Source organism: Nestor notabilis, unplaced genomic scaffold (assembly GCF_000696875.1).
Source record: "Nestor notabilis isolate BGI_N333 unplaced genomic scaffold, ASM69687v1 scaffold34198, whole genome shotgun sequence".
NCBI lineage: Eukaryota > Metazoa > Chordata > Aves > Psittaciformes > Psittacidae > Nestor > Nestor notabilis.
The window spans coordinates 30,780-40,532 of NW_009939302.1; the positions used below are offsets into that span (position 1 = coordinate 30,780).

General features: G+C 47.1%; 1 protein-coding gene across 1 annotated transcript in view; it reads right to left on the reverse strand.

The window, feature by feature from the left end:
• The window catches only part of SLC13A3 (solute carrier family 13 (sodium-dependent dicarboxylate transporter), member 3), a 15,809-nt gene extending 15,737 nt beyond the window's left edge, over positions 1-72 (reverse strand). Inside the window, 1 exon segment of the mRNA XM_010019788.1 lies at positions 1-72. This exon segment is cut by the window's left edge and continues 12 nt beyond it. Within this exon segment, the coding sequence (XP_010018090.1) occupies positions 1-48 (48 nt within the window). The 5' untranslated portion in view covers positions 49-72.
• Positions 73-9,753: the final 9,681 nt, after the last annotated feature.

Here is a 9,753-nt window from a genome sequence, read left to right on the forward strand (position 1 = left end):
AGCTGTCACAGCCAAGGGCAGCGCCTCCGTGCACCAATACAGGGCCATCAGCAGGATCACATAGAGACATCTTCCTTCCTACAAAAGGAGGAGAGAGAAAAAGACATGTGACATAACAGAGACATCTTTTCAGTTGGAGGCACTTAGACAAACAAAATGTACCAATTACTCCTTCAAGGATACAGCGTTTCTCCCAGATAACTTCCACCAAGTGCAACACCTTCTCCCTGCATTGCACAGAGGTTGAGGACTTACACTGATCCTCTGAGACCACAGCAAATTCCAAATCCTCCTTGATTGCCTGAGCTTCCTATGTGCTGCAGGGTGGCAGTGCACTAGGGTATCAACCAAGGAAGCTCCAGAGAGTAGGAACTGTCCCAAAATGTCAAATTAGGGTGCTAAACCTCAGCACGCACTGCTGCTACCATCCTTAGGTGTCCCAATATCTGACCCTGCTACACTTAATGTTTGTGCTTCCTCTCCAAATGCCACAGACCATGCTCTGCATGGCTATAGAAAAACAGCTTTGAGAGACGAATGTACCAAGTCTCTGCATTTCCAGTAGGAAGCACACAGAAAGATCTCGCCTTTTCTTGGACCAGTCTCCCAAGAGATCTGACAAACCATTCCATGGCAACCCATCCCAGTCCCTACGGAAAGCAGTAAATCAGGTGCCCTGGTGTCACACCACTTCCTGAGGGCAGGGAGCTTGCCCATGCCCAGCGTCGCTTCAGCCTCAGCCAAGGCTGGCACAAACCCAGTGCCCCCACACCACAGCGTGAATTCATTCATCCACCCAGGAGGCACAAACTAGACCAAAGCCATTTGTCATGACGGCTGTAGCCAAAATAATGAGCGATGAAAAGACATCAGGAGAACAGCTCCAATCCCAGGAGGGGAAGAGTCGGGGTGGTGGGACAGGGACAGTCCAGTGTGGAGCTGGGCTTGGTCACGGCAGGGCTGAACAGGGATATTGTCAGCAACCGTGGGGCACAGTGCCCACAGCACTATAAATAACACCCAAAAGTCATTTGGAAGCCACAGAGCTATTTATTTGTCCACTCTTTTCCAGCTTGTTGAACAGGTTGAATTGTTACTCAAAGGCACCTCTGTCCTTCTGCTTGGAGCTTCCTCCCTTGCACCCAGGGCTAGGCTTGCTGGGGAGATGACAGCTCTGCTCCCTGCTGGGTTGGGAACAGCATGGGCTGGGAACAGTGAGGAGCCTGGGGACAATGTGGTCCCGGCTGCAGTGTTTGAGCATGCAGCAAAGCACCAGAGCAGGTAGAGCAGAGCCACAACTTGCATGGGCACCTGCAAAGGACTCACTCCAGGCTTTAGCTGAATGTGGTTGTCCCCAAGCTCCTAGAGCAAGCACCAGCCCAGTAACACACCCACAAACTGAGGATGAAGAAATAATCACAGTTACTGAGAAAGCCAAAGAGCAGAACCTACCCTGACACCCAGCGGGGTCCATAAAGCAGGGTAAATTGAAACCAGTTTATCATTCAACACACCTGAAGTGAGTGTCTGAAAAGTTTGAAATAGAATGACAAGATTTCTGATTTGCTTTTAGCTCTGCTAATAAAGATCCACTGACGCTAAAGCGCTTCAGTGTGTGGAAAAGCAAATACCACAGAATTGAGAGTAATTTGCTTTGATTTCTTGAATACATCAATTGCAGCAGAGCCAACATTTCATGTGAAGTTCCCAAGATCTAGATTTAAAGACCATTTTCAGTCCTAATTTAGGCCCAGAAAAATGACATGAGATAGTGTGAAGTAAAACCTAATGTTCCCAGCTCGGCCCTGGCACCTGGCAGTTCCCATGAGCTCCCCATGGCTTCACTTCCTCCAAACCAGCAGGACCAGAGCAACAAACCTGGCAGTGCCAAATTATCCAAAAAATAAGGCATCATGGTTTAAAATATTTGCACACTGGATTAGCGATTTCTTTCCCGTGGCAACTGATGGTTTCTCTTTACTCCAGTTCATTTTATACAGCAGAGAAATAGCTTTGCTCTCATGAAGCCCTTTTCCATGTGATCTCTAAAGACTGTATAAATAATTTTTTTTCCTCCCACTGGAAAAATATTCTCCAGTTTCCTGCAAGAAAGTCAACTTCAAAATAAAGACACTGCCTCTTACAGGGGTAGAGCAACTGAAAATATTTAACAAAGCCTTGATAGAGAAGCGTATCAGTGAAGGCTTTAATTGACTTGATGATCAATTTAGAAGACTAATTCTAAGTAAGGGATATTTATTCTCTGGCGTATGGAAAATGTTCTGGAAAACACTGCAATGAAACACAGCATGAATCTAATAACTACTCTTGATCCAAGATCAAAAGCCAAGAGGTAAAAGCAAAACAGGGCAGAAAGGAGGGTTTTCTGCTGTGTGGAGGGTTTTCTATATGGATCTGATGACAAACCTATATGGATCAACAGCAAATCACTTGAAAAAGGAAGTTGTAGTATCGTTTACCAATCTTTTTCTACCCCAAGAGAGGACAAATTGCACGTAGATTAAACAAGTATTTAAGACAGGACCATCACAGAACAAAAGATGAACACAACCACTTCAGAATAGCTGCAGTTTGGAGCAAGCACTCCCCCAAATAAAATAAACATTCAAGCAATTAACAAAGTTGAACCAAACTCTATAAAATTGGAAGGTTTTTGGCTTCAAGGTAACTTGCAAATGTTAATTAATTAATGCTCCCAGTGCGTGCAAGTTTGGTTAGTATGCAAACAATAAATGCTAACTAATGTCAGAATGGTCTTTTGGGGAGACGACCAGGGCTGCCCAGGGATGTTCTGGGCTGCATCTGCTGCTGTTTGCAGCACTATCGACCCCACATGATCTTTATCCTTTGATCCCTCTGCTGTGTCACTGTCAGATTCCTACTTCTCTCACCTCCCTGCATCTTTCTTCGTATTTTTTTTCAACGTAAGTCTATCAAAGTCCAGAGGGGGGAAATGGCAGCACATACGAACTTTAAAATGGGTCTTCTGATTGGGTTAATTTTATAACCATTTAATGATTTCCAGGGAAGTACTCAGTGGTTCTGGGCTGCAGCAGCTACCCTTTCTGTTGCTCAAGAGCCTTGGGAACAACCTCTGCCCCTCAAGATCCTGCCTTCACTGCACTGAAAGCACCGGGGATTTTCCACACTGGGGTCCTGCTGAGCTATGGCAGCAGAAGCCAAGCCACGAGGTAGTCTCCCATGGGCAGGAGAGCTGGAGGGAGCAGGAGGCCTCCTGGAAGGGCAGATGATGTGCCCCAGGGAAAGGAGGTGCGGGCAGGAAATACAGGTCAAATAAGGAGAACAGGCTTACCCAGGCATAGCACAGAGACGTGGGCATGCACAAGCTACCAGTCCCCATCACCAGCCTGAAAGGGGACATCAGGAGCTTCAGCTGGATCTTGTTCTCCACCAGTCCTAGGCAGCTCCAGGGGAGCCCAGCCTGCCACACAGACCCAGAGCTGGAAGAAGCTCTCCTTAGGCACCGACAGGCTTTGTGGTTTCTCCATCAGCCTTTGTACAATACGTGGCCACCACAGCCTCATCACCCCCGCAGAGGCTCCTCTGCCACCCATCTGCACTATGACCAGGCAAATGAGCAACAGAGGTGTCAGGCATCCTCCAGGACCTCAGTCCCAATACCAAGAGATATTCTGGCTGAACCAGAGCCTTTCAAGCCCTTTTATCCCACTACTATCACAGAGGAACATCCTAGCTGCAATACTCAGAACTACTCAGTACAGAAGTATGGCTTTTAACATCTTGCTCATAAACTGTCCCTACGTGGCAGCTGTGACTGTGCTACTGGCCACCTCATTCACACTGCTTGTTCTTCACTGGGCTGGATACGTGAATCTGGTGTCTACTAACCCAGCTCCTGCAAACATTATGTAATCTGGAGGTAAACCAAGTCCTGTTTACCAGCCTTACTGCCAGCAAAGTTGTTTTGCTCCCACTGGGTATTTGCAGAGTGGCTAGAAAGGGGCCAGTAACACAGGGGCACAAGCTGTAAGAGCTTCAGGGAAGACACTTTGCTCTGGAGTTACACTAAAAAACAAAGCTTATTAAGCACTTTTATTTAAACTTCTTGAAGTATTTTGCAGTTGGCAGAAGGACAGAATCATTTTCTTTATTTTATAAACAGGACAGCTGAAACTTAGAGCAATTTGACCAGGGTCACCCAGGAAACTAATGACAAAAATGAAATGGGCATCTTGGAGAAAATCTTCATTGGCTCAGAGGTCTGAGGCTCACACCTTCTCTTGGAGGCAGCAACGGATCCTACATGGTCCATGAATGTTTGAAGCTGAAGCTAAAACACCACAGTGTGATGATTTGACACCATGTATGAGGTTAACAGAGCTCTCCTTTCCAATCTGCATTTCAGCATAGCGGTTTGGTTTTGTTTTTAAGACAGATCCACCGCATTTGATTAGAAAAGAAGAAACATTTTCAGTGATGGTGAACCCCACAAGTTTAGTGACCTGTTCCTATGATGAATTAACTTCACTGTTAAAATTACATTGTGATAATCTGAATCTGCCACCTTCAACCCTCTAGATCCTCTTAGCTGCTCCTCCTTTATGCCTTAGCCTGGGCCACCCTTAGCCAGACTCTGCTCATGACGGATGTGCCTTCAAGGAAGCAACCAAGTTACTCCTTGCTTTTTTATTCTTTGAAAGACACAGGTTGAGCTCCCACAGTCTGTTTTCCAGTCGTTTACTCAGAATGAGACTTCTCCAATTTGTCAAAGCTGTTTCCAAGCTGTTGAAGCCGGACTGGAAGGATGTTCTGGTGAAAGCCACAGCCTCAGCAAATAGCAGCCTGGAAGATCCTTACTGCTCTTGCTTAACTTGCTCACACAAATACCACATTAACCCTCTTGGCTGTGGTAGCCAGCCTGGTAGCTGCGTTCAGATAATTACATGTTGCCATCTCAAGCCTTTTTTAGGAATCTGCTTCCCAAGAAGGACTTCAGATCAGCCTGACCTGACCAGCATTCCTGGTCACCTCCATCTACCCTGGGGCTTGTAAAATGCACCTGGTTTATTGGTTCTCAAAACTCCTCAGCTCTTCTAAAATTAACGTATGGAAGTTGCCTAAACCTGTAGATTTTAGAGTAACCGGGGCTGGACGCAAGTATTCCAGCATCCCTTTAGTTACTATCACAATAAAAATATTACATTATCAGACATCTTAAGAAATAGGACTGTACTATGAGCACTTCCCTGAGTACAGAACAAAAATGCTTCATCAAATATGCCTTTTTCTGCATTTTCCATCTGGCAACAGAATATCATGGGTCAGATTCCTTGTGCCACACACTTCTGCTCCTCACCCTCAACACCTTGCCCAGGGCTTATTCCTCAGTTCTTTCACATTTCGTTTCATGTTTCCTATGGTTCTTAGCTTCCAATTAACACTGGCTCTTGTCAACTTCCCTTTCTCACCATATATTACTGCTTCCACGTTCTCTCTGTGCCAGCTTGCTCTTCACCAGCCTTGCCCTCTCTCTAGGCTGAAGCTCACAGTGCACGTGGTAAAATGTAGTCACCCTATTTCCAGTTATTACCCCTCCTTCCCCATTGAATCTCTTCCTCTTGTCTCTTTTAACTGATCATTGCTTCCACTTCTGTGGAATTGGCCTTTCTAAACCACCAAGTGCATGCACAGCAGAGATGGACTTTGTGCATGAAACGTATACTGAGGCTGCAGCCACTTATTTCACTTGCCAGGCTGCTCTCCTGACTGCTACCTCTTCACCTGCCCGCGCTCCTGCTGTGCCCCCCAGCCTCGGATCCAGCTCCCCTCCACCTCCCAGGACACCCTGCTCTCAGCCCACCACCCCACTTGCATCACCCCCTTCCCCCACAATGCCTTCATTCATTGTCTTTGCTTTCAAGTGCAAGCAATGTAATTTCTCTTCTAGAAGTTCTTAAAGTCTCCTTGTTCTGACCAGAAGGACTCATTATGTCCAAGTTAATTTTAAATTGCTCTATGGCCACTGAGGAAGTCAAGTCTGTTTTCCGAAGGCATTGGGCCCTATTTGCCTGCCCAGAGCTCCTTTTAGCAGATTTGGCTGCCTCAGCTGTTACCAAGCCAAGAGGCTGTAGACATTGAGTTCATTAGAAGCTGTTGGAACAAGCTCTTTGCACAGCTCATTAAAAGTGCCCCCCATGCCCCTTCCAGCAGAACTCTCCCTCCAGCCCCTCCTGCCCCAGCTCTTTGCAATCATTCACAGCCCTCCAAGCAGGGGGGTCACAGGCATTTCCACTCAAGGGACAAATATTCAGCCATTTCAGCAGCAACCAATGTGGGAGATGACACATAGACCCTTGTGCAGAGAACTGGTTCCCAGGAAGCAGCTCCACATGGAGCATTTCCTGCTGCTGTTTTATGTGACAGACAAGCCCCTGCTTCCAGCCACAGTTTGGGAAGCACATCCTGAGGCCCTGACAAACTCATCTATAGAGCAGAAATTTCATTTCTCTATTTAAGAGAAAGGAGATTGCAGACAAAACACTTAGGCAAGTCCTCCCTCTCCACAACTGCAACCTACAAATGGCATCAAATAAAACCAAGAGCTATCAATGTAACGTCAGCACCAGTGCCAGCCCTCATGTCCCTCTGTGAAGGGACTCACACGAAGACCTGGAGAACAACCATGCAGGGTGACAGCTGACCAGAGCTTTTAATAGCAGATGAGGGTGCTGGAGTTCATAAGCAATAAGCAAGGCCAGAATCGATGGATGATTTTGCTCAGAGGATTTCATCCCCAGGGAGCTGTCACCTATGTGCAGGTTTCACTGGAGAAACCATTGCACTCAAACAACAGGATGTCACTCAGAAGCACATGCTGATCCAAGAAGCCGCATCCCATTTGTGTTTCTCTGTTATATGAAATTTAGGTTATGATTTCTTGGTCTCCATATCCAAGTGAAACACTGACTGCCCTTGAAGCCAAAGCTCAGGTGGCCTTTTATGGCTCTAATCCCCTTAGAGATTAAAATCGATTAAGAATCCCAGTGGGGAGAAGGTAAATGGTAACAAGAAGTGGGGAAAGATTTTAACATCTCCAGAACAGCAAAGTACTGCATAGGCACCTGTAAGACACCTTCCCACAAGGGAAGCCTCATCCTGAGACTAGCTGAGCATCACTGCTTCTCATCTCCTACCAGTTTCTATGACACCCTGCAAGGTAGCACACCAACCACCCCAGCAGGAACATCAGGCTCTCCAGTCCATCCAACTCTCCCACACTCCACATGTCCAAGCACTTAGCAGCATCCAGGTTGCTACAGCAACTGCACCACATCCAGGAGCTCCTCCTGCCCCAGCCTGCTTTCCTGGGACAGCCTCCCAGTAACACCAGCAGCAGCCCAGTCTGCTGAACTCCTTCCAAGACGGAGCTTGCTGAACACCTGCAGCAGCTCTTGTGACCTGGCTGCCCAGTGCAGGGCTGGACTCGAGTCCTGCGTTAGGACGAACCATCTGACCCGAGCGGTGCAGCTGAGGGCACACATTTTCCATTGCACATCAGGATAACGTCCAAACTCTCCCACTCCAGATCCCCACCTGCTGAGCCCTCGCTTGTTCCCCCTCGTTGGTGTTTTTACACCACAGTTAAAAGCATGACCTGCTTCATTCCCCTCCTGCAGCTCCCTGTGGCTTGGGCTGCGGAGGGCAGTTCAAGCAAGCTCCAGACGTCAGAACTTAATCCCCTGCTGATGCAACAGCAAGTTTCCTTTCTTGCTGAACAAGTGAGAGAATTTCACATTGAAACTGTAAATGAATCCCTGACCCCTGAACACCAACAGACACGGTTCACAGCTACAAGGCTCACCTCTATGCCGAACTCAGGAAGAACTTAGCAAACCTGTAGTTGGGCTTGCTTGAGACATTGCACTGGTTAACAGCCACATGAGCATCATCAGAGTTTTGACAGTGACCAGTGCAGGTACCAGCCAGTCTCATGCTACCAACTGTAACACACTTTGTGCCCATGGAAAATGAAGAGCAGATCAGTGGTCAGCTCTGCCAGGACCTCTCCTTCCCTGCCGGCAGCCACCCACTGCTGCTTCACCCTCTCAGCTACAAGTGCTTCCACTTTTTCATCACTAGTTTTTCTTTAATAAAAGAGTGTTGACCAGACTGGACAATGCATGTGATGCTCTGTGTGTCACACCCAGGACTGTGCTATCAGCACACTACAGAGGTGGAGCGGGTGTGAACAGCACCACTGCACCAGCAGAGACTTTTTTCTCTTCTGTACATGCAGAGAAATCCCTTTCCCAAACACCCAAATCCTTACACAGCCTGTGTAACTCTACACATTCTACCAGCTCACAGAGCACGCAGATGGAGAGCTGTCCCACAGAGCAGCGCCGGGTCCATCCCAGGTTTAGTCGCACAATTAGCCACTGCACAGGGCAGGCACAACCTCCTCACCCTCTAACCGTATCTCACCATTTTACAAGTACCAAATTCACACAAGATACTATTAAATAGAATTGAAGTCACTTGTACAGCTACTGCAAATGAATGTATAATTGTGTATTTATGAATCTGCAAAGGAATTCAGTACCTGTTGTGCAACATGCTTTCTGCTTTGAGGCAGACATGTAGTATATTCCTAGTAAGAACTCAGCCAGTAATGCAAAGGAGAAAAAAAGGGAGATTAAATCCAAGAAGTTTTCACTTTTAACATATGATGCCATTAAATAAAGCAATGCACATTCTGTATATTTTTTTATTTGGAAATTTGAACATAAAGGTTTCACCTGACAAGCACTACACGGGCAGAAGTAAATGCCACCTTTGTGTCCTTATGGCATCTGGTTCATTCCATAATTACCAAGTACTGAAGAGCACTTGTTTTCTGGTGTAAACAAAGCTATTCTCAAATGGATCCGAGTCAGACACAAGAGTGAAATCCTGCCCACGCCGAAGTCAATGGAAAAATATTTCCCAGTGACTCCACTGCCCCATGGATTTCCGCCCAAGTCTCAGAGAGGCTCTTGGTGCACACGAGATGTGTATATGGGACCACTGCAAAAACCCTCCAGTCTCCAAAATTTTGCCATAGACTGCATCATGTGCAGCCCAACACACACACCAATGCCCAAGACTTACCAGGAGCCAGCTTTTCCAGATCTACAGCACAACGCCTTTCTCACAACACCTCTACAAAGACCTCACTGGGTGATACTGGCCAAGGACCTGCTTTACATCAGTTTCCACATCTCTCCTTTGAGAGCTATCAATAAAAACTACAACAAAGCAGCTAGGTATTAGCAAGAAGTATTAGCTAGTGATACTTAGTTCAAGCTCATTCTGAACCATAGATTCCTTTGCATCTCACAATGTCTATATAAGCAAAATAAATGCAGTTCACACTCTCTATCCCTTCTTCCCCCTAATAAGTTAAAGTAACCCCAGGACACCCCTCCATTTGCAGTCCAAAGTGGCCACAGAAGGGTGAGGAGCTGCAGGAGACTGTGGGCTTTGGTGGTCCCTTGGCCTCTATGGAGAAACCCTGGCAGGGTGATGCTCACCGGGACCAAACACTGCTGGGGCTGAGGCAAGCAGTGAGCAGCAAGGTGGGACAGGACATCAAGGCTATTGCTGTGCTCGATGTGCCTAAGACTATGCCCCACGGTTCACACCCCCACTCTGTAACACTGGTCCATAGCTTGATCTATGCCCCGAGTCAGTGTCCCCGGTGTGTGCTCC